The 24221-nt window shown below is 37.5% G+C and overlaps 1 protein-coding gene across 6 annotated transcripts in view; it reads right to left on the bottom strand.

Moving 5' to 3' along the window:
• The window catches only part of LOC150093183 (phospholipid-transporting ATPase IF-like), a 799705-nt gene that overhangs the window by 494949 nt on the left and 280535 nt on the right, over positions 1-24221 (bottom strand). For all 6 annotated transcript variants that reach the window (XM_090413774.1, XM_090413776.1, XM_090413778.1 and 3 more), the window contains one exon: positions 18411-18574. In XM_090413774.1, coding sequence (XP_090269900.1) covers positions 18411-18574 — 164 coding nt within the window. The remainder of the gene's footprint in view (positions 1-18410; positions 18575-24221) is intronic.

Below are 24221 nucleotides of genomic sequence, written 5' to 3'. Positions count from 1 at the left end.
TTGGAATTTATACACCTACTGAGAGATAACACAGTCCAACACAATTTTTGCTGAGACTTTTATATGAGACTTGTTTTTTACTAATTTGGGTGCGCTGATTTCAAATATCAAACCCATTTTTCTCTATCACATCAGGTTTTTCCTCTATGGCATTTTCTTTTTGCTAATTTGTAAGTTTTTGATAGTTTTAAGGAGGCAGTACTATTTAGAGGATCAAAAAAATAGATTTTTTAATATTATTTTCTGAAAGTATGTACTTTTAAAAATCTGTTCCTAACTTTTTATCAAGAAATTCGAAAAATTCCCGGAGATATAGCCTATTATTCAAAGTGGTGCGAAGATCAGAATTTGATCGCTCACCGCTCTCGCTTGTTAGTAAACGAATAAATGCGTAAGAACCTGCAATGGCACGTACTGGCGCTTTGAATGCGAGAGAGGCTGATAATTAGATACATAACTACTTAACAATATTCATTAAAAATTACAAGAATATTTATAAAAAAATAACAATTTTACTTACACATGAGTTTCAGGGAATAAATTTTTGTTTGTAGCAATTTCTGCTGCGTGTTCTGTTTTGGCAATCCCTTTGAATACTCCAACAGTAGTCGGCCATCATGTGAGAATCCCATCTTCCTTGGTACCGATCTTCCATAGTTTTTAAGTCTTGATGAAATCTTTCGCCTTGTTCATCGTTTACAGCACCTAAATTCTCGGGAAATCTATCAAGATGACTGTATAGGAAATGAAGCTTTATGCTCATGTTGCAACCCAGGTGCTGGAAATTTTCAAGCATTGTTTTCACTAGATCTTTGTAATTGCACGCTTTTTTGTTTCCAAGAAAATTATTCGCAACCATCGTAAATGAAGTCCAGGCCTCTTTCTCAATTTTGTTCATAGAGTTGATGAAATTTGGGTCTCTCATTAAAGTTCTAATTTGCAGTCCATCAAATACACCGGCTTTAATTTTTTCATAACTAAGTCGTGGAAATTTTTCACACATGTATTGGAAACAGTCACCTTGTAAATCTAAAGCTTTAACATACTTCATAAGACCTAGTTTGATGTTTAGAGGTGGAAAAATTATTTTTTCTCTGTCGATTAAAGGTTGATTTATAACATTTTGTTCTCCAACATTTAAGGATATTCTAAGAGGCCAATGTTTCTGACTCCAGTGTTGGTTTCTAGCTCGACTATCCAAGAAGCATAGAAAACACGGAAACTTTGTATATCCTCTTTGAAAGCCAAGTAAAAAGTTCACCATTTTAAGATCCACACAGATGATCCAGTTATGGTCTGTATATTTTAATAACTTCAGAACCTTTTTAATGTCCTCATATGTTTCCTTTAAGTGGACTGAATAGCCAATAGGTATTGAGCCATATACATTCCCATTGTGTAGTAAGACACACTTGAGACTTCTGCTTGAACTGTCGATAAATAAACGCCACTCATTTGGATGATATTGTACAACACTCGTTTCAGTTAGTAAACCTGACACATTGTTACGGTAAACAAACCCACACTCGTGTTTAAAATATTGTACAAGATTACTTTCCCTGCTATGATAAAAAGTTATCTTCATATCTTGCTCCAGTAAGTTTTTTTCATTTAATCTTGAAGCTAACAATTCCGATGATTCCTTTGATAGGCCCAAATCTCTTACTAAGTCATTCAATTCCGCTTGAGTAAAACATTGCGGTCCAGAAACTAGAAATTAAATTTTCATTGTCTAAATCAACATCCGGGTCTTGCTCCTCAAGAACATCTGGCATATCCCGATCATGCTCATTCTCAAGTAAAGGAAGTCCTTTATAAACTGAGTCGAGATTTTGATACACAATTTTTTTCTTATTCTTCTTATTATAACCAGAAGTCGGAACTAAACAAAAATAGCAATAATCTACATGATTTTTTGGTTCATGCAAAATCATTGGAATGCCAAAAGCTAATTTTTGGCATTTTCCCTTGCTCCACTGTCGTAAATTTTCTACACATGACTTACACGCTTTATTTGGAGCCCATGAATTGTCCTGATCTGCAAGTTTTACATCAAAGTATGCAAAGTACACTTTCTTAACGAAATCAGTGATATTTATCCTTTGACTGGGAACAGTAAAGCTGCCACAAATGTAGCAGAAGGAATCTACACTATTGACACATTTTCGAGTAGTAGACATGATGTATTTTCTTCACTGCCAACTAACATGCAATTAACAAGACAAAAAAAAAACCAGAGACTTTATTGAAACGTTATAAGCGCTCATCATACTTTCACGATTGATTAACAATCAACGGATTTCGATCGTTCTTTGTCCGCTATGATGCATATAGCATTCATTTGTTTTAGGCAGTTGTCATCGCCTACTTTTCACCACCTAAATGTATTAGGTCAGTTATCGGCCTCTCTCTCGCATTCAAAGTGCCAGTACGTGCCGTTGCAGGTTCTTAAGCATTTATTTGTTTACTAACAAGTGAGAGCAGTGAGCGCTGCGATTCTGATCTGCGCACCGCTTTGAATAATAGGCTATATCTTCGGGAATTTTTCGAATTTCTTGATAAAAAGTTAGGAACAGATTTTTAAAAGTACATACTTTCAGAAAATAATATTAAAAAATCGATTTTTTTGATCCTCTAAGTAGTACTGCCTCCTTAAAACTATCAAAAACTTACAAATTAGCAAAAAGAAAATGCCATAGAGGAAAAACCTGATGTGATAGAGAAAAATGGGTTTGATATTTGAAATCAGCACACCCAAATTAGTAAAAAACAAGTGTCAGATCATAATCAGTAGAAAAAAATTTTTTTTTGTTGGCCAGTGTAATTACTTGTGACAACATGTGATGGAGGAGACTAGGGATGTGACAGCACTGGACTTAGTCGCATGATCAAGAGATCTATCCATAACCAAGATGGCCACATTGCTCCTATTGGCAAAAGTGACCATGCAATCTTGACTTGGGAGACTATAAAACATGAGGAATATTCTGTCAAGAAGGGGTATATGTGGAACTACAAGGCAGGTGACTAAGACAAGCTTAGGAAGAAGTTTAAATCTGTGCCATGGCATAAAACACTTCAAGCAAGGATGCCACTAAAACATGGGAGATAGTAAAGGATCATCTAGAGAAAGTAATATTAAACTGTATAGCTAAGGTAAGAAGAGTTAATCAGGTAGGAAGCTAGATAGATGAGTAATATCATTAAGCAAGAGCTGAAGATCTGCCTCTGTTCCCTATGAGAACAGAGGCAGATGAATTAGAGGTTCTTAAGATATTACAGAATCTCAATGTAAATACAGCTGTGGGATTAGATGGGATGTCAGCTTGTGTTCTGAGGAAATGTGCATGGGAACTAGCAATGCCTCTGACTAGGCTCTTTAATTTATGTGTCAGATCTGGTAGAGTTCAAAGGCGTGGAAAGAGGACAAAATAATTCCCTTGCATAAGTGAGGTTCTCAGACTGCAGTAGAAAATTACAGACCAATCGGTATCTCAGGCATGGTGGTAAAAGTACTGGAAAAATTTAACAAACAAGAGAATTCAAGAAAGGATGGTTAAAATGAGATACTATATGAGGGGGGCAACATAGCTTTGAGAATGGTCAGTCATGCCTTAGTCATTTACTAACTTTCTGTAACAGATGAAATGGCTATAAATGATTCTGCTGGATTTTATTATTATTATTATTATTATATGACACCTCCAGGGAGTCCAATGACTCATTGAGGGAGGGCATCAACTCTACAACTCTTCGTCTCACTACTCCACCAACCTTCATCATCTAACACTAACACTACTAGTGCTTTCACAGACAATCATAAACATCCATGCCTACGGCAGGATTCGAACCTGCAGCCTTTTGGCTGGACAGCGGATACTCTAACCACTCGGCCAACCAGGCTGGCAAAAAGCTTTTGCAAAAGCATTTGACCAAATACCACATGGAACTGTTATGCTATTATGCAAATTAGAAAAAATGGAGATGGTTATGACATTGGCTATGTGAATAAGAGGGTGGTTGCTGGACTGATATCAAAAAGTGATATATGGAGGAGCAGATCAGGACAAAAACTGGACTAGTGGTGTGATGCAAGGTTCAGTGCTCAGACTACTAATGTTTAATTTGTACATAAATGATATAGAACATAACTTGAAAGGAAATATTCACTTGTTTGCTGATGATGCGATAAGGCAATGTGGAAAACTTGCAGGATGATTTAAATAGACTGTCAGTATGGGCAAAAGATAATGTGTGTCAGATTAATTTGGAGAAATTTAAAGTTATGTATTTTGGGATAAACAGATTTCAAGCTGTGTACCACATTGATGGAGCTGTACTCCCGGAAATAGATGAAGCTAGAGATTTCGGGGTGGTGGTAGAGAGAGAGAGAGTTAAAGATTAGAGCACATATTACTAAGGTACTCCATAAGATTACTTGGCAACTGAAGAACACACTAACATGTAGAGATAAGGAAGTTGTTATTCCTCTTTATAAGGTCTTGACACATCCACATCAGGATTACTGTGCTCAGATCTCCTAGGCTTCTTCATGATGAGGAAGTGGAGAAGACTGAGAGGCAAGCAACCAAGATGGTGGGTGGTCTGTGAAATGTTCCTTATGAGGATAGATTGAGGTGTGTGTGTGATGCAGAAGTTGGTTAATAGGAGCAAAACAGGGGATGTGATAGAAACATTTAAGTTGCTTAAAAGTTTTTATAGGACTCATGCAAGAGAAATGTTTCAGCACTCAGCTAGAGGAGTCAGAATAAGAGGTTATCCCCGGTGGTTGAATAAAGGTGTGAGTAATAGGAAAGGGGGGAGGTTAGATTTTTTGCTTGGAGAGTTATGAATGATGGAATGGGTTACCAGAGTTAGTTGTAATTGCTTTTTCTATTAGTGGGTTGAAGGAGAGGTATGATAGATTGTGTGGATAGTACAGTATAATCCAATAATAATACATATATTATTATAATAATAATAATATATGTACATATATACATACATAAGCTGACATACTTAGAAAAGTTAAACACAGAAACTTAAACTTATGTGAAAATTTATTAGCTGTAAAATTTTCACTTAAGTATTATAGGCATCATCACTACAACAACAAAATGGAGCACAAAATAAAATTTTATGCTCCATTGTTGATGAAGCACAAAATTTCAAAAATCCTCACTGCAGAATGAATTGGACAACAGATGATCAGTAAATTCCCAATTATTTAAACAAATTAATTATAATAGATTTAGTTTAATCCTTTATCCCAGTGAGAGCAAACAAAGTTTGCGCCTGAAAATATCTTCAGGACTAAATATAGTGTTGTACTATCTTATCCAGTAAGTAGTGCAACACCAAGGCAACTCGTGGCAAAGGTGGAGCAAGCTACCAGGCACTTCTAACCCAGTATCTCCCATAATGCAAAACACATTTCCTATGTGGATATGTATACTGTTATGCATTAAAGGGATTGGCCATCTACCCGGACTAGTTTCGACCTTTATTGAGGTCTCTTCAGTGGGAGCCAGGCCCAGAGCTGGAGATACCAGGCAGAAGTAGTAGCAAGTCATCTGTGCCTATGGGAGTTGCCAAAAGGTTTATCACCTTTTTTAAAAATTACTCTGGATTTAGAGAAAGATGTTGAAAATTTATTTATCACTAGGTTAGACTATAATAGATTTAGTTTAATCCTTTATCCCAGTGAGAGTAAACAAAGTTTGCGCCTGAAAATATCTTCAGGACTAAATATAGTGTTGTACTATCTTATCCAGTAAGTAGTGCAACACCAAGTAAATCCAGAGTAATTTTTAAAAAAGGTGATAAACCTTTTGGCAACTCCCATAGGCACAGATGACTTGCTACTACTTCTGCCTGGTATCTCCAGCTCTGGGCCTGGCTCCCACTGAAGAGACCTCAATAAAGGTCGAAACTAGTCTGGGTAGATGGCCAATCCCTTTAATGCATAACAGTATACATATCCACATAGGAAATGTGTTTTGCATTATGGGAGATACTGGGTTAGAAGTGCCTGGTAGCTTGCTCCACCTTTGCCACGAGTTGCCTTGGTGTTGCACTACTTACTGGATAAGATAGTACAACACTATATTTAGTCCTGAAGATATTTTCAGGCGCAAACTTTGTTTGCTCTCACTGGGATAAAGGATTAAACTAAATCTATTATAGTCTAACCTAGTGATAAATAAATTTTCAACATCTTTCTCTAAATCCAGAGTAATTTTTAAAAAAGGTGATAAACCTTTTGGCAACTCCCATAGGCACAGATGACTTGCTACTACTTCTGCCTGGTATCTCCAGCTCTGGGCCTGGCTCCCACTGAAGAGACCTCAATAAAGGTCGAAACTAGTCTGGGTAGATGGCCAATCCCTTTAATGCATATGGCGCTCAACCTCTTCCTGATAAGAGACCTTCTTCGCTTTGTGACGAATAAGGAACTCCCACTTGCACTCGTATCAGTAGACTTAGATAAAGCGTTCGATAGTGCAAAGCACAACTTCCTGCACTATATCCTAGAGAAAGTCGGAGTGGCGGCCTGCGTAAGGGAAGCAATCAAAAGCATGTACAGTAAAACAACAACGCACATTGCGATTAATGGGTTTCTTTCAGAACCCATTCCCATACGCAGAGGGGTTCGGCAAGGCTGCCCCCTTAGCCCCCTTCTTTTCTCTTTAGTACTAGAGCCTCTTCTAAAAAAAATTGATGAGACGCGCGCAGTAAGAGGAATACAGCTACCCTTAGGCTCCAAACAGAGCAAAACTGTCGCATATGCCGATGACATTGTCGGAACCCTTAGGGATTCCGAATCGACTTACATCTTCTTCGGCATACTGCGAGAGTTCAGCGTGCTCAGTGGTCTTCACACCAACCCAGAAAAAACAAGAATCAAAATTTATGGGAAATTCGACCCTGCCAGTCTTCCGTATGGTCTGAAACCCACAACCGGCCCATTAACAATACTAGGAATTCCCTTCCTAGAGACCCCAGTGTTGCAAACACAACACTTAATAGACATGTGTTGCGAAAAACTAAAACCCTTCAGTCCCAACTACCTATCATTCGAAGGTAGAGCAACAGTTATCAAAACAGTCCTAAAACCAATGTTACTGCACACCATTAACCTCACAAACATAACAGACACACAAGACAACGCCATTCACAAACATATCACTAATTTTTTCTGGAACAACAGGAAACACGAGGTGCGCAGGGCATTTCTCCATCTTCCCCCCACACAAGGGGGATTCGCCCTGCCAATCCTCAAATACTGCCACCTAACCAACGCTGCTCAGACCATACGGAAAGCACTGGCATCAAATCACCCTTCCGGCAATCTGATGAAATACTTCTTAGGATTTTTCCTACCCTACTTCAGGATTACTGGCCACGCCGGACCATGTGCAGAGACGGTGCCTGAGTGGTACTACACAATATGTAAACTTTTTAAAAAATTGGCAACGGATGGAGTTCGAGTGCTTCAGCTCAGCCCAAACAAGCTGTACTGGAAAATTTTTGACAGCTTTGACTGGGAAAAACCCGATCTGGGCACAAACGAAGAGGTGCTGTTCACCAACATAAAAAACAGCTGGGGGCAACCATTTCACCGGGACTTAGCCTGGAGAATCGCCTACGGCAGACTCCCGGTGAAACTCGTAAAATCAGCTTACAACCCGCGACCATGCAACCCCTTCTGCGACGTCTGCGGTGCGATAGAAACCGTAGGGCACCTCTTCTTTCACTGCCCGCCAGCACAGCGTGTTTGGCACAGACTGGCTGAGGTGCTTGCGATCCCAGCGCTCACATTCCCCGAAATAGTATTTCTACAGTTTCCTCCCCCAGTAACCAAAAACAAGAAACACCTGATTTTCCTAATAAATGTGATTAAGCACCACATTTGGAAAACCAGGAAAAAACACCTTCTTAACGAGGGGGATCGCATCTATCTCCGTGTTAAGAACTGTCTCTCAGCCTACCTCCGCCGCTTCCTGGAGCAGGAAAGGTACTTACGGGGAGAAGAGCGGTTCCTGAGGAGATGGTGTGATCCACCAACCATCTGCCAGATCATACAGGGGGGAATCCGGCTGTGTCTGCACCTATAACACCTTCAAGTTGTAGGTGTTGACGCTATCCCGATCTTCCTTCCTGATCAGCGTTTAACCCACAGGTAGGTCTAGTCCTTTCACAGTTGAAAGTTTTTCTGTCCCCAGGTTGGGGTTGACCTGAACAAACCCGGACTGCGAAGGCCAACATCGAGGTGGTCCCAAGCCCTTTTCAGGGTGGGGTCTTCCGGGCCAGGTCATCTCCCTTCTTTTCCTGGTTATACTGTTCTGGGTTTGCTCGGCAAACTCATTCCTCTATAGAATTGTCTTCCACATAGTCCTTAGATTTATTTACACTTGTTAAGTTTGCCTAGTCTCTCCTTTTTTTTCCTTTTCAGGATTTTTCCTTTTTAAAAGTGAAAAATCAACGACCGTTTTAGAAGCACCCCTGGGGGGTCAACAGCTAAAACAGGTCAGCTGAGGCCTCATTCATCTACTCTACCACTATGCACTCTAGCTTTATTTCCTCTCCTACTATCTGCTGAATCTCAGCCTATCTTACTCCACAGGCCAATGATGAGATATGTTGAACTCACAAATTATTATTAACAGTATACATATCCACATAGGAAATGTGTTTTGCATTATGGGAGATACTGGGTTAGAAGTGCCTGGTAGCTTGCTCCACCTTTGCCACGAGTTGCCTTGGTGTTGCACTACTTACTGGATAAGATAGTACAACACTATATTTAGTCCTGAAGATATTTTCAGGCGCAAACTTTGTTTGCTCTGGGATAAAGGATTAAACTAAATCTATTATAGTCTAACCTAGTGATAAATAAATTTTCAACAAATTAATTATAAGTTAAAAAAATTGAAGTAAAAATTTATAAAAAATAAAAAATATTAAAAATTGCAAAATTAAAGTAAAAATTTATTATAAATTAAAAAAATTAAATTAAAGGATTTTTTAAATAATTAGGAATATACTGATTGCATGTTGTTCTAGTGATGCTATGGTGGTGCTTTTTGAAATTGATTCTTTTACTGCAATTTCATTTTGAATTCTGCTGTTGTTATTGTACTGAGGATGAGTATGATACTTCAGTGAAAACTTTACAGCTAATAAATTTATTTCACATAAGTTCAACTTATGTGAAATATGTTTATGGTTCCTAAATATAAACACTTTCTCTGGGATCCTGCTGCCATATCTATTGCAGTGTATAGATATCTATTACAGTGCAGACCATCACTCCTACTTGTTACCATCTGTCTTGTTACCATCAAACTCACTCCACACATCCAAAAACCATTCCTCTTACTGCAACTGTGAGATTGGGAAACACCAACCAGCCTGTCACAGAATCTGGCATTTTTTTGAGGGGGGGGGGACAGTTTTTATGACTGTGGATGTGTGTGTTCACAGGGACAGCTTGCCTATTATAGAGGGAATAAATGAGATCCTTATTAATAAAATCTTTATTAATCAGATCCTTATTAATAAAATGATTCTCAGAAATTCAAAAAAGACGAAAAACTAACTTAAACATGGCATGGATAGATTATAAGAAAAAGCATTCTATTCCCTCCCACACTCATGGACCCCAAAATCACTACAAATATTTGAAATTAGCAAAAACATATGTTCGTTTCTGGCTGCTTCTATGAAATCATGGAAAACAATTTTTAAAAAAAAATTTTTTTATTATCCCATGGTATTATTACACCAGATCATAGAGGTTAAGTTCATGTATTTTATACAGCACCTTTATGTTTATGTTTTTTGCTATGTTTCTGGTTTGTTATAGAGTTCACATTTGGAAATATTCATACAGTTTAGCAAATGCATTGGTGATGCTTCCTCGATGTTACAGATTTTGCAGGTGGGAAAGACTTTTATGTCATTGCTAAACTTGATTGGTCTTGTGTGGCCAGTCTTGAGGAGAGAGATCATGGTAGTGGCACTGCGATTAAACTTGGAGTTGATGGTAGCTCCTGGATTTTCTGCTGAGTACCAGTGGTGAGTCATGTCCTGAAGAATTGTTCTTTTTATGTTTTCTTTTTGGGTGGTTTTAAAAAGATCGAAATCTGTGGTATCACTTGATGTTGCGGCCATTTTTGCTACTTCACCTGCAGTTTCGTTTCCCTTTAATCCCACATGGGATGGGATCCATTGGAAGATTATTTCGGAATCCTTATGTAGTTTGTTTATGTTTTTTGCTATGTCTCTAAGTATTTCTTGATGGCTAGTGTAGCAGTTCTTAATAGCTTGAAGGACTGCTAAGGAATCTGTGAAAAATATAAACTCCTTTGGGTTTTGTTTGTCCAAATATTGCAGTGCTGTGTTAATGTTAATTAATTCTGCATGGTATGAGTTGCATCCAATACTGTTAGTTGCTTTTAGTTCTATATTATGAGAGCCATAGATGAGTACACCACTCCCAGAATTGTCATTTGGATTTTGAGCCATCTGTGTGGATCTTTATTGAGTCAGGTCCATATTCCATTATTTTTGAAAGGGCTAATGATCTCAAGATTTCAGGGTTTTCTAGGCTTTTTTTCTCATGTTTCCCTATTTCAGAGTTGAGTGAGTAATAGTGAATAATGCATGATTCGGAGATATCAGCATTTAATGTGGAATTTTCTAAGGTGATTCCTTGTCACCACTGCTCTTCAACATTTCTTTGATACCTTTGTCTATGATTCTGAAGAAAACAAAACTTGGATATGAAATTCTAAAATATAATATTAAAATTTCCCATCTGTTGTATATGGATGACTTGAAGTTATATGGAATATCGGCATAGCAAATACTCTTTACTGAGCACAGCTCGTATTTTCAGTCAGGACATCAAAATTGAATTTGGTTTAGATAAATGCACAATTTTATCTATTAAAAGAGGAAAAGTTAATGATACTAGCAATTTTAATTTTGATCAAGAGAAATATATAAAAGCAATTTCAGCTGACGAACACTATAAATACCTAGGAATATTAGAAGCCAATCATATTCTCCACTCAAAAGTTAAACAACAGGTAGCATCACAATACATCAAAAGAGTTAGAAATATTTTGAAAACAAAACTAAATGGATTAAACACAATTAGAGCAATGAATTCTTGGGCTATACCAGTGATCCAATTCACAGCTGGCATAATAGATTGGACAAAAGAAGACCTGGACAAATTGGACTGCAAAACTAGAAAACTAATGACTATGCATCGTGCATTACATTCACAAAGTGATGTTGATTGGTTGTACCTACCAAGGGAAATAGGTGGATGGGGTCTGCTGCAAGTGAGACAGACTGTGGAAGAAGGAGAAATTAGTTTAAGAAGTAACATCGACAATAGCTCTGAGACAATGCTTCAAGAAATTATACAAGAAGGCCTTTCAAAGCAAATGGAAACAAATCTGATTACAAAAAGGAACAACAAAATAACCGATATGTGTGCTGAAAAAATAAACCCTTGTATGGGTTTATTTCTCTGAGATACTGAGGACAAAATTGACATGAGCAAGACATCACAATGGCTACAATACAGATACATATAAAAAACAAACAGAAGGATTTATTCTAGCAGCTGCAATTTCATTGCAGCTGCTAGAATAAATAAATAAAATAAATGAATAAAAATGAATGAATAAAATAAATAAATAAATGCTAATGCAATGAAAGCAAAAATTTTGGATATCAATAATAACAGCAAATGCAGATTATGCAATCAGAAAGATCAGACTATAGAACATCTAATCAGTACCTGCAGCAAGATAGCTCAAACTGACTATAAATACTGCCATGATCAAGTGGCCAAAATAATTCATTGGCAAGTATGCAAAAAATATGGCTTTCCTACTCCTGATAACTGGTGGCAGCATAAAATATAGACAGTACTGGAAAATGAAACAGCAAAAATTCTCTGGGACTTGAGAATACAAACTAATCGGCATTTGGAACACAACAGACCTGACATCACAATTATCGAACTCCGACAGGTTTGTATTATCGATATCGCAGTACCCAGTGATAACAACAAAGAACTGGAAAAAATGACTAAATATTGAGAACTGGCAATTGAAGTTGGCCGGCTATGGCTTAAACACACCAAAGTCATCCCAATAGTTATCAGTGCACTTAGTGCAATTTCAAAGAAGCTATCCAACTATTTACAGCAATTAAACAGGAACGAAGTGACCCCATACAACCTACAAAACACGGCATTACTTGGAACAGTCCATATTTTAGACACTACCTAACGGACTATTCTTAGATTCTTGGGTAAAATCTGAATTGTCATGTATCACCAGTCAAATTGTTGTTTAAATGATGTCTTTTTTTTGACTGTGTATCAATTATGTGAATAAAATAATAATAAAATTAGAACAGTGTGCAAAATTTTGAAGAAAGTTTTCCACTTTCTGAGACAAAATTTTGGAAATCCGTGGAGTTAATTTGAAGGGAAGCAAGAATGGAATAAAGCTCATGGATTACATTTGAATGGGTTTGGTGTTGGGCATTTAAAAAGTCTATTGTTTTCTGAGAAGACACAGAGTCAACAAGTTAATGTAGCAAATGATCAGTTTACCTGTGAAGCAGGATAGTACAAATCAACAGATTGTACAGCAGGAGGAAGATGGATATGAGGTTGATGTGGTTGCAGCAGCACAAGATGATGGAATACATAAAGGTGAGGATGAGACAGGTAGGAATGGAAATCTGAGTCAGGATCAGAGAAATGGGAGTGGTCAGACCGAAGAGAGAGAGGTGTGGTATAGCAGCCAGAATAGAGAAGGTTGGTGCTGGCAGAATGGTACAATGCTGGTAAAATCAAACTGAGTTTGTTGCATTGATATAATGGTATGCCCAAAAATAATTGGAATAAGTGAAACTTGGTTGTCTGAGGACAATGTGATTTAGAAGGATATATAATTTTCTGGAAGGATAGAAATGTGAAGAGAGGAGGGGGAATGCTGTTAATGACTGCAGAAGAATGTGTCTGCAAAGAGTGAAAGTTGATAGTGCATACACAGATTTTGAATCTGTGTGGTGTGAAGTTGAAATAAACAGGTTAGTATATCTGATAGGCCAGGGAATGCAGAAAATACTGATTGTGAAATGTTTAAGCAAATTAGTTGGACATGTAAAAAGAAGGTGATCCTGATGGAAGGCTTTAATTACAGGAATATAGTCTGGAAGGAGGAGATAGTGTATGGGAACAAGGAGAGCAAGTTTGTGGAATTTTTAAGAGATAAGTATCTTAAGCAGCATGTGATTGAATCAACTAGAGATTATAATGCTTTGGATTTGGTGATAACGTCAAAAGAAGTAGTTGAAGTGTTGATACTGCCGCCGGTTAATGAGAGTGATCATAAGGTACTTGTTTGGAAAGTGATGAAACAAGAAAAGGTTACTGTGAAAAATGGATACATGTGGAAGTATAAAGTAGGCGATTATAGAAAGTTATGTATATTATTTCTGGGAAAACTCCCATGTTACTCCTCATTATAAACTATTATAATACAGCTATATTGCCTGCTTCAGTTACCACCACAGCCCCTTTATCAAAATTTGTAGCGAAACTCCTCAAACCACTAACCACAACGTCAAACTTCATGATAAAAAACACGGACGACCTTTTCAATAAAATAAAAGACCTAACCCTATCCCAAGAAGACATCCTCACTTCTTTAGATGCGGCCTCTTTATACACTAACGTGGACGTCCCCAGAACTTTAGACATCGTACACACACTACTCACAGAAGACCACACCCTACACTCTCGTACTAAACTAACGCCCATTGACATTATTAACTTAATAAAACTAGTAATCTCGGCAAACTTCTTCAAGTTCAACAACAACATGTACATACAAATCTTTGGACTCCCCATGGGCCAAAACATCAGTGGACAACTAGCGGAATTATTCCTGGCACATATAGAATCACTTCTACTCCACCCTTCCCTTCCCCCCGGCATCACCTTCTATGGCAGATACATGGACGATATTCTGCGCATTGGAAATCCCACACACATCACCACCTTAAAAACATCCCTAAACAGCTACAGCAACAGGTTAAAATTCACCACAGAAACCGAACAGAACAAATCCATCAACTTCTTAAACTTGACATTAATCAGAACACACAACAAAATAGCCACGAAAATATACCACAAACCCTCACACATCGGAAACTACCTCCATTTTCACTCATACCATCCGTATTCTGTTAAAAAATCCGTCATCTTATCACAATTCATAAATGCTCACAAATTTTCAACCAATCAAAATAGTCTAAACGCTGAAATAAAAAAACTAACACAGATCTTCTTAAATCGTAACTATCCTACACAACTGATTAACTACGCAAACAAGACGGCAAAAAACCGCCAAAACAACCCAAGTACCAAAACGAACTTCCCTACACAAAAAATTATCAAACTACCATACACCCAAAACACATACAAAGCCTATAAATACATCTTCAAACATACTGACTACAAACTGGTATTCACCACAAGCCAAAAACTGGCTAACCTCCTAAAATCCACCAAACCTCACACACAAAAAGATATATTTGAACAGCACAATGTAGTCTATAAATTTCCCTGCCAAAAAGACTGTGACATCACCTACACAGGTTCCACCATCAGGTCTTTATGGGCAAGACTACAAGAACACTTCCGTGACTGTAACATCCCTATTCCAGAACATTTAAACACTAAAAAACGCAACATTAAAAAGAAAAATCGTATACAAAGCACAGGAAAAACGGAAATAGCTGTTCACGCCCTTGAACAAAAACACACCCCGCAGATAGACAAGGCCATCATAATAGACAGACAAGACAATGAAACAATGCTCAGAATATCGGAAACAATAGCTATAAAGTGTGACGCGAACTCGATCAACGTACACAGGCCCTACATAATCTCCGAGGTTTGGAAGCTTCACAACATTAAATTGAGGTCACAATCCCGACCAATAGGAGACAACACAAACACCTCTGAAGCACCCACCCGACCTGACATAGCTTCCACTTTCCCAATATGTTCCGATGATGACCACGAATAGTCGAAACGGTCCACACCCCGTCAACCACCTTTCCCCCTCCTTATTTTAAAAAATTAACCCTTTCACTTTTTCCCCACCCTATATAAAAGTATATGTTTCTATATATTACGAAAAAAACCCGGGTTTTTTCTAACTTATTCTACCAAACTGCCTACCCCCCCCCCCCCACACCACACACACACTCTGCAGTTCTCGACATCGCAGACAGAGGAAAAGCCACAACACCCAGAAAAAGGTATGTGCAATTTCTATTCCTTAAGCTACATATACTTTTTAGTACATCTACACTCATAATGCCCTAAGAACCCATGAGTAAATAGCCAATGACATTTAAACAGGGGCACTCCTAAACTGAAGCAGGCAATATAGCTGTATTATAATAGATTATAGAAAGCTCTGTAGACAGTTAACATCAGTACTTTAGGTAGATAAGCTGAGTGGAAAACAATGCATGGAAACTCATAGGGTAGTATCTGACAAAAGCAATGTATGACTACATACCAAGGATTAGGCGAGTAAATATATTTCCTTACTGTCAATAATCCACACCCAAATATTATTCTGCTACTTTCAACTGGACCTTTATCCACTGTTCCACAGCAGATGTCCAGAGGCATTTATATCTCCCTTCTAGAACAGGAAAGAAATGGATGAAGAGTGAAATCAAGCAAGCTTTGTTGGAAAAGAAAATGTAATGGAGGAGGTACAAGACAGTTGGTGGAGAACAAATCCATGAAGAATATAAAGTGCAGGCTAGAAAGGTGATGAGCATGGTAAAGAAAGAAAAGGTGCAGTATGAGAGGAGATTGGCTGGTCAGGCCAAGGTTAACTCAAGGGAATTTTTCCGCTATATGACAAGCAAGACAAAAAATAAATATGGCACGTTGACACTGGTGGATAGTAATGGCAGCAGAATAACAGTTGCAAAGGATATAATGGAATTATTGAACAAGCACTTTATTAGTGTGTATCATACTGGTGTAAATGATGCTATGCAATATATAGAAGACAGGCAAGTATTAGGAGAATTGGAAGTGAAAGAAACAGAGGTGTAGCATGTGTTGGTTGGACTAGATGTGAATAAGGCTGTGGGAATGGATGACATATCACCAAGTATTCTTAAGGAATGTGCACCACAGTTGGCTATGTTGCACATTCCTTAAAGGTAACCAGTGGCATGACCCATAGCTCTGTTATTGGGCTCCTGTTGTTTAACTTGTTTGTAAACAATATATCATGTGGACTGACTGGGGAGCTTCAATTGTCTGCTGATGATGAAAGTTGGAAAGAATTATAAGTAGCACTGCTGATGTTAATTCCCTTCAGAAAGATATGAATAGACTTTTTTGCTTGGACAAAAGAGTGGGGTTGTAGTTTTAATATTAATAAGTGCATTTTGTTGTATGCAAAGTGTTGTATTTTGGAGTGCAGAAATATAAGGCTGTGTTCTAAATCAATGGTGCCATACTGCAGGAAGTGGATGAGATTAGAGAGTGATGGTCAACAGTAGACTGAAGTTTAGGGAGCATATTGCTAGTGTTCAAAGGCTGCACATCGTAGTGCTGCTATGATAATAAGTACTCTAACATGTAGGGATAAGGAAGTGGTTGTGCCATTGCACAAGGCACTAGTCAGTTCACACTTGGACTATTGTGCTCAGTTCTGGTCACCTGAATTTCAATGTGATTTGGAGACATTGGAGAGGGTCCAGAGACGAGTGACTAAGACAGCATCGGGATTTTGGAATGCTGGCTATGGAGAGAGAGAGAGTTTGAAGAAATGTGGATTGCAGAGTTTGGTGATAGGATGGAAGAGAAGTGATATGATGGAGACATTTAAGTTAGTGAGAGGATTTTATCAGATTAATCCAGAGGGGATTATAAAAAAAGAGTAGAAGGTGAGAGGGGAAGAACCAGAGGTCATCCCTGGAAGTGAAGAGGGGTGTGAGGAGTAGATTTTTTACATGGATAATTGTCAGTGAATGGAATGCATTACCAGAATGTGTTGTTAATGCAAGGAGTGTTAAGTATTTTAAGATTCTATATGATAAATATGTTGTCAGTTGAATGAACCTGCAATGATGAGTCTGCTGACTCCATGGAAGATGTAATAATAAATCAAGGATCAGGATAACATCTCATTCTCAGGTGTGCACTCTGGCATCCAGTATTTTGGACTAACAGGATGAATCACTCTGTTAAGAAGAACATCAAATGTATACTCAGTATGGGCAACCTAAAAGCAGACTAGCACATGTCTTGGATGAAGATTGTTTCATCAGGTGGAAGAAAACCATCAAGAAGAAGAACGACAGTTATGTCGTTCTTCTTCTTGATGCCATTTAATTCCCAGTCTTTGCTGAATGTCTCTCTCTCTCTCTCTCTCTCTCTAAAGTACCAATGATAATGCTAGCTTGAACTAGCAAAATCTCAGTGTGCAAATAGTTAATTTAGTTAGTAAATTATTTATTTCATTCTAGTTCCAAATCACTTTGTTTCCAGAAACTTCAACTTGACTCTTAAGGCTTCTACCAGAAAATGAAGAAGTTGACCACAATTTTTATCATTTTGATTTCCAACAACTTTAATAATTTAAAGGTTATGGGGGGGGGATATAGAGAATAATAACATAAGAAATGGATTATCAGCATGAACAATAGAGGATATGCTGGTCAAGTAACTTCGAAGCTCATTGAACAATCGTAGAAGGCCCACTTGACACCTCCCACTGATAAATCAGATGGCTCACCACAAGAAAATTCCAACTCTCACATCCTTCCTAATCACTTTAACTTAACTTTCCACAGACATAATAACATTCTGTTATCTCCACTCCTATCATATACTAAGAAATATGTTGTCTTTTATTTTATAAAACTGATTTACTAATTTGTATCTCTATTGTATCCTCACTTTTCAGATCCTGTGAAATACATGCCCTTAATCTATCCTCACTGTCAATAATCCGCACCCCAAATATTATTCTGCTACTTTCAACTGGACCTTTATCCACTGTTCCACAGCAGATAAGTCCAGAGGCATTTATATCTCCCTTCTATTTCCTCAGGAACCCATGCAACTAAATATGAGCAAATGATATATTATTAATTTGATTACATAACATGGTTATTATGTTTTGTTATAGTAACATATTCAATAATAAAAATGCAGTATCTATAATGTATGATGAAAATAAATACCTTACATTCTACTTGCTAAAAAACCATTTTGTAGTTTTTAAAAATACCACTTTTAAACAGAAGGATAAAATATTTACTTTCTGCATGCTTCAACTAATGCTTCTTCATCAGGAGAACAAGACTGATACTCCAAATAATCACCTAAGTTTTTGGATTGAATAACATTGCTGATATTATATGGCATGTTCACATGTACAGTATTACATAGGGCCAAAACAATAAAAAAATGCTGAACATCTACCTGAAAAAAAAAAAGTTTAGTCATCCAAAATAACACATAACTATACAGAAAGTACAGCGTTTATTAATAACTTCTTTAATATTTCATATTATTATGCTAAAGTAACCATTTGCAATGGGATAAACAGCTGATAATGTATCTAAACAACTAAACCCAGTTTATTACATTTTATTATAATTCAGATAATCTAGAGTTTAAAGAATTCTCAACTATGTAGAAAGGCTTACGTGTTAGTTGTACATGTTGATTGAATTTTAACGGTATAGATGCGAACAAAGATTGATAAGAAAATAACTATTTATTGACTTAATTGAAATATTTTGCTGGTATTCTATCCAGCATCTTCAGAGCATACAAACAAAGTTTGTTACAGTAGCGAGACTATTGTAACAAACTTTGTTCATACAAGTCCTTGTTATACCACAATCTGGTATAACAATGGGACTTGTATGAGCAATTGCAGCATGTGACACAAAGACTAAAGTCCTAATTAGGCACCATCTAAGTTGGTTAAAAAAATAAAAAATTAAAAAAAAAACGAGAGAGAAAGCAGGTATTAATTTGGTCTTAGGATGACTGTCTCCCAAATCTTTGGGAGGTTTGGAGTATTTTTCAAAGCTTCTGTTGATTCCAGGAACAATTTCTCTGACTTGTAAAAGCTTCTGTGCAGCACTTTTGTTTTTTTTTCAATGAATCCTGTGTGTGGGGTATCCAAAGCATACTTTGCTAGATCCGACTTGCCATAGCGAAAGTGCCGGATATAATTTTTTGTGTTAACTGAGGCGGATGTCCACAGTTCTTCCTGCCTGTCCATAGCTATCACATTTAATTGTTTGTATATTTTTTCTTTCCATGTAAAATAAACTGCCTGTATTGTGAATTTAAATATCTGAAATATATCAGGTGGAAATTGTGAATTTAGTAAATTACAATGACTGTCTGCCCTCCCTGGATACACTGATCGCACGTTTTCCAGAAGGTTCCTTATCATTCTCAGTTTATAGAAAACCCGCACATACAGGGAGATATTTACATAAACAGTCACACTATTACCCATCTCAACAATATGGTATTCTAAAAACACTAACCCATAGAGCTAGAGCAATTTCTTCCAATAACATTGCTCTCACTACTGAATTTTCTCTCATCTATATCACACCTTTCTGACCAATGGCTATAATCCCCATAAGATAGATAAAATACTAAATGTTCCCCAGAAATCCCCCCCCCACTGTCTACCACAGAAGACTATAACAAAACTGTCACCATCTCATACATTAAAGGCACATCTGAAAAGATATCTAGAGTATTTAACAAACACCAATTATGCACCATATTTAAACCTCATGTGAAATTGGCAACTCTCATTCATTCATCTAAGAACAGATTCTATCCTTTATTACATCCAGCAGTCTATGAAGTGCCCTGTTCATGTCATCGGGCCTAGTATGGACAGATAGGAAGAACTGCAGACATCCGCCTCAGTGAACACAAAAAATATATCCGCCACTTTCGCTATAGTAAGTTGGGTCTAGCAGACCATGCTTTGGATACCCCCACACACAGGATCAATTGGAAAAAAACAAAAGTGCTGCACAAAAGCTTTTACAAGTCAGAGAGATTGTTCCTGGAATCAACAGAAGCCTTGAAACGTACTCCAAACCTCAACAAGTATGGCTGTATAAATCTACCAAAGATTTGGGAAACAGTCATCCTAAGACCAAATTAATACCTGCTTTCTCTCTCGTTTTTTTTTTTTTTCCAACTTAGATGGTACCTATTAAAGGGATAAAAATTAAAATGAAAGCCGTTTGGCTTTTCATTTTAATTAGATGGTACCTAATTAGGACTTTAGTCTTTCTGTTGCATACTACATACTAGAACATGCTACATACTTCAGAGCACACAAACTTTGTTTGTGTGCTCTGAAGTATGTATTCTATTCACTGGTATTCTATCCAGCATCTCTGAAGATGCTGGATAGAATACCAGCGAAATATTAGCAATTAAGTCAATAAATAGTTGTTTTCTTATCTATCTGTTTTCACATCTATACCATTAAATCCAATCAACTAGAGTTTAAAGGTTTTATTATCCATTTATAATTATGACAATTTTTTTCTCCAATCATAGAAAAGACAGTTTGTGCAGCTAATGCTAACTTTAGTGAGAGATGACTTTAAAAATTTACTGTCCTAATTTTTTTTAACTTGTAGCTCTCTTAGTATTAATTAGTATTCTATTAGTCCAGGATGTGAAGAATTTATATAAGGACTTTTTAACTGAAATGTAAATAAATGGATAGGTGATAGAAGGATCAGTAGAACTTTAATGCTCCTTAAGGATACTGAGAGATATAAGTTGAAATACTTTGAACACACTGAAAAGATGGCAGGAGGACTTCTCAAAACAGTAACAAAAGGTAACGTTCCTGGAAAAAGATGAAAGGGTAGACAGTGAATGATAGGGATGGTGTGTCTGGAGTGACTGATCTTCAGAGAGAGTTAAAGTCTCCAGAAAAGCATACAACAGGACCACATGGTGAGGACTGGTGTGGCACATCACTAGGCATATGAGTGATCATATGGCATCTGTTGATGTCCAATGAACCGATGGATGGATGTATGAAGGCGAACAAGATTTTTAACATTCTGCAAATCAGACAAACCAACTCAATAATACTAGAGAATGTAGCCATAATATATAGTAGAATATGTATACTCTTTGCCACAACATAAATTAGATTAATATGAAGCCACTGGACATTTAGTATAACATGATAAGGGAAGAGATGAGGTAAGAGGATTGCAATGATTCTGTTGATGCTGTGGGTAAGAATTTTCAGGAGATTCATTTTAACAGTGTTTGCTATAGTGAGAGCTAAGTACACAAACATTGCATTAACATAACTGATGTATTTGTTTTGTACAAATACAAAATTAGAGAACACCTGAAAATGGCATGTCACCTAATAACATATGCACCATTATAACTATTTGCATGGTTAATTATTGCTTACTTATTTCAAATAGGTAATGAATGATCTATTTGAAATTTGCTTCTAAGTGCAGCATCAAGGATCAAATGATCATTGTAATCCATATTCTATTGAGTATTAAGTATTAAAACAGCTTCCACAGAGTATCAATCAAATCAGATTATTCAAAAGCAAGATATGATGATGATGAACAGCAAGGTGATTCTATGTCTAAAGAGTAATGAAAGTTTTGATTTCTTTCTCTCTCTGATGTTTAATAATTAACAATATTCATTCTATCTTATTTCCAGTGACCTAGTTATCTATTTGTTGTACATCTTAATGAACACTATCCTGAATAAACAAGATGACTAACATATGCTAAATTAATGACTTTAATATTCTTCTTCTTGAGCACTATAATAACAAGTTTATAGTTTTCATTAGCAAGCCATCATTAGCCTTTTAATTTAATGTTAAAAAGCATTGTGTTATTATTATTATTATTATTCAGGCCTCCATGGAGACAAAAGACACATCGTGAGAGGTCCTTTCTAAGAAACACAAGTCTATCAAGACTCATCGAGGGGGGGGGTCCCTCCTAGGAAAAACAAAGTCTCTCATACCACTCCTTAAATGCACTGACCATTCTCGCTCTCACCACTCTATCAGGAAATGCAATCCATGGTTCAACCACCCTAAATGCAAATAAACCACTCCTCACCTTCTTTCTCACAGTTTCCTTTTGTAACTTGCAGGGATGGTCCCTTGTCATGGCTCTTTCCCGCTGTTCAACCAAGTGAAAGAACTCCCCAGTGTCAACCCTGTAACCACCTCTCAACAGTTTAAAAATCTCAATCATATCACCACTCCTTCTTCTATCCACTACTCTGCAGTCCACACTCCCTCATAACTAACATTGTACAGTCCTGACACCATCTTTGTTATCTGCCTTTGTACCCTTTCCACAGTTAATTTATCCCCTTCAAATCCTGGGGAACAGATCTGAGAACAATAGTCTAAGTGTGGTCTGATCATAGTCTTATACAGCAGAATGATAACCCTTTTATCTCTACAGTGTCCTTCTCATTATTGCAGCAATCCTCTGTGTTACCTTCACTACCTTTACAATATGTCCCCTAAATTTCAGGTTTCTATCAATCATCAACCCCAGATCTCTTGTCTCCCCTACTTCCTCCAGTCTACCTGTTCCCATTGAGTATGCAGCATCCCACTGATGTGTCCCAAACCTCAAGACCTTACATTTTGCTACGTTAAACTGATATCCCCATTCATTTGCCCATCTATCTAGCTTATTCAAATCCTCTTGCAGGGCTACCACATCTTCACTATTACTAATAACCCTTCCCAGCTTCACATCATCCGCCAACAACTGAATATCTCCTTGCAATCCATGGGCAATGTCATTGATATAAAGGTTAAACAATATAGGTCCTAGTACTGAGCCCTGTGGAACCCCACTTGTAACCTTCTGCGTCTCCCTCGATGAGTCTTTGGACTCACTGGAGGAGACAGATAATAATATTGCTCCACCATACACAACTGTCTGATACCTATCAGACAGCCAATCCTGAATCCAGTTGACCAATCTGACATCCAGACCTATGTGCTGTAACTTGAATATCAGCTTATCATGTGGCACAATATCAAATGCTTTTGCTAAGTCTAGGAAAATAGCAGTATATGCCTTTCCCTCATCTAATGCTCTTGTAACTTTATTATAAAAGGCTAGCATATTGCTAAAACAAGAGCACCCCTTCAAAAATCCATGTTGACTCTCACAGATAACATTACCCTCATCTGCCCAATGCTGTATATGGTCCCTCACTACTTTCTCCAAAATCTTACTAACTACTGATGACACACAAACTGGCCTATAATTAGACACTTCCAGTCTGCTACTGCCCTTTATGCAATGGCATTATCATACCTTCCTTCCATTACATGGACAGCTTTCCCACGGCCAGACTTTCATTGAAAAGTCAGGTCAAAGACACTGTCAGTTCCCTAGCACATTCTCTCAAAACTCGTGAAGACACAGGCCAGGAGAGTGACTAGTATGGTAAGGAAGGCAAAACTAGAATATTAAAAAAGATTGGCCCTTAGATCCAAGGAAGACCCATGTGCTGCAACTTGAATATCAGCTTATCATGTGGCACACTGTCAAATGCCTTTGTTAAGTCTAGGAAAATGACAGTATATGCCTTTCCTTCATCTCTTGTAACTTTATTATAAAAGGCTAGCATATTGCTAAAACAAGAGCACCGCTTCACAAATCCAAGTTGACTCTCACAGATAACATTACCCTCATCTGCCCAATTCTGTATGTCCCTCACTACTTTCTCCAAGATCTTACTAACTACTGATGACACACAAACTGGCCTATAATTAGACACTTCCAGTCTGCCACTGCCCTTATGCAATGGCACTATCTTACCTTCCTTCCATTCCATGGGCACCTTTCCCGCAGCCAGACTTTCATTGAAAAGCCAGGTCAAAGGCACTGTCAGTTCCCTACCACATCCTCTCAAAACTCGTAGTGAGATACCATCCAGTCACACAGCTTTACTGACATCCAGAGTACTCAGTATTTGGAACAAACTCTCCCCTTGCACCTCTAAACCTTGAACCTACCCTATCCCTCTAGTA

This window comes from Typopeltis vanoorti, chromosome 24 (genome assembly GCF_054136105.1).
Source record: "Typopeltis vanoorti isolate ZY-2024b chromosome 24, IOZ_Tvanoo_1.0, whole genome shotgun sequence".
Classification (NCBI taxonomy): domain Eukaryota; kingdom Metazoa; phylum Arthropoda; class Arachnida; order Uropygi; family Thelyphonidae; genus Typopeltis; species Typopeltis vanoorti.
The sequence above is the reverse complement of the archived record's forward strand: the minus strand, read 5'-3'. Positions and strand labels throughout refer to the sequence as shown.